Genomic DNA, 1,836 nt, shown 5'->3' with positions numbered 1-1,836 from the left:
AGCACAGAACTGCAGGGTGGAAGATGCTGGCTGGGAAAGGATACATGGAGCGCCACAACCAAGTAGCTGGAATAATATACAGAAACATGCGCATGGACTAGAAACCCCAAAGTCAAAATGGAAAACACCTCAGAAAGTGGTAGAGAGTGAGAGAGCAAAGATCCTGATGGACTTCCAGATCCAAACAGACAGGATGGTAATGGAACCAACCAGACATTGTAGTGGTGGATAAAGAACAGAGGAAAGCCGTTGTGGTGGATGTGGCAGTACCAAGCCATGGTAACATCAAGAAGAAGGAACATGAGAAACTGGAGAAATACCAGGGACTCAGAGAGGAACTGGAGGAAGCTTGAAGGTGAAAGTGACAGTGGTTGGACAATTGGAGCACTCGGGCTGTAACCTCCAAACTGAAGAAGAGGCTACAGCAGATCCCTGGAAAGACCTCAGACATCTCAGTCCAGAAAATGACAGGAACAGCTAAGATACTGCAGGACCCTCAAGCTCCCAGACCTCTGGTAGAGGACCCGAGCTAAGAGGAGAAAAAAACACCCGCGGAGGTTGAGAGGGGCATTTTTTAAAATGTGTATATATATATTAAGACCACAGGGAGGGCTTTTATAATAAATCAAAAGATGATTGGAGTGGGACTTAAATGACAGAAGGGTGTGCTTTTTAAAATAGGACTACACATATAATATTCAAGCTAAATAGGTTCAGCTAATGTTTAGGCAAACACTCAATGAGCTTCAGTATAACCAGTGTGTGAGCTCTGGATCCTGAAAAAGTTGTTCATTCATGAACAGCTTGTCTGCTCAGCGGAGAGGTTCTTCTTCCAAAGCAGGAACTTTAGTATATTTGGATGGATGGTATTGTAAATATGACTGAGTTACTGATGAGTGTTAACATTCCCGATTTCTTTACAAACTGTAGTTTTAAAAACTTCTTTCACTAACATCTGTATACTTATGATCATAACGTTGGATTATCTGATCAGCAGCTGGTGAATTCTGTCAGACTGAATTCCAGTGAAAACTTTTGTTTTTGTTCTGTTAAGAATCAACCTGGAATTTATTTCATGTTCTTCATTTTATGAGTCTATTCAGTTTTTGGATCTGAAAAGATTTGGTTATTTTACTCTCATGTGAAACATTTTTAAAATATATGTACTTACTTGTTGCAGCTCCACTTCAGAAGATCAACATGACACAGACTGAAAATCTGATCATCTGCAGCTCAGATGAGATCTATCCTGAACCGCATCTCAGCTGGTCCATCAGTCCTCCATCCAGCAGAACCTTCAGGAAAACAACCACAGTCCATAAGACTGAAAAACATCTTTACAACATCAGCAGCTCTCTGACTCTATCAGACAGTGAAGAAGATCTGGACCACATCTGCACCATCAGCACTCCATCAAAACAGAGGAGAGCTGCGTGGAGGAGAAGACGTGAGTGTTCCAGTTCATCTGGACCAATCTTTCAGTCTGATCATGGCAGAACTTTCTAGAATCAAAGACTTTGATGTTGAATGAATGAATGAATGAAATGTTTTATTTCAAGCAATCGGGTAATAATACATAAAATAACATCTTACTTTATAAATGACAAGTTGATCACTTGGGAGTGGGAGGAAACGAACTTATATAATCCCACTCCGGCTCGACCATACCATTTTCTCTACATGAATTATCAACATTTGGTTCAGGACTTAATGTCAAATATTTATACCCTACAATCATAGATTTGAGTTATTAAGGATTATTAAGATCAGTGATGTAATCAAATTTCAAACATCCACAGACAAATAATTTATTTAATCAGTACCAAAAATCTAAAT

General features: G+C 39.6%; 1 protein-coding gene across 1 annotated transcript in view; it reads left to right on the top strand.

Moving 5' to 3' along the window:
- LOC112139074 (HERV-H LTR-associating protein 2) overlaps positions 1-1,836 on the top strand; it is a 10,615-nt gene that overhangs the window by 3,727 nt on the left and 5,052 nt on the right. The window contains exon 2 of the mRNA XM_024261771.2: positions 1,181-1,447. Coding sequence (XP_024117539.2) covers positions 1,181-1,447 — 267 coding nt within the window. The remainder of the gene's footprint in view (positions 1-1,180; positions 1,448-1,836) is intronic.

This window comes from Oryzias melastigma, linkage group LG20, assembly GCF_002922805.2.
Source record: "Oryzias melastigma strain HK-1 linkage group LG20, ASM292280v2, whole genome shotgun sequence".
Classification (NCBI taxonomy): domain Eukaryota; kingdom Metazoa; phylum Chordata; class Actinopteri; order Beloniformes; family Adrianichthyidae; genus Oryzias; species Oryzias melastigma.
The sequence above is the reverse complement of the archived record's forward strand: the minus strand, read 5'-3'. Positions and strand labels throughout refer to the sequence as shown.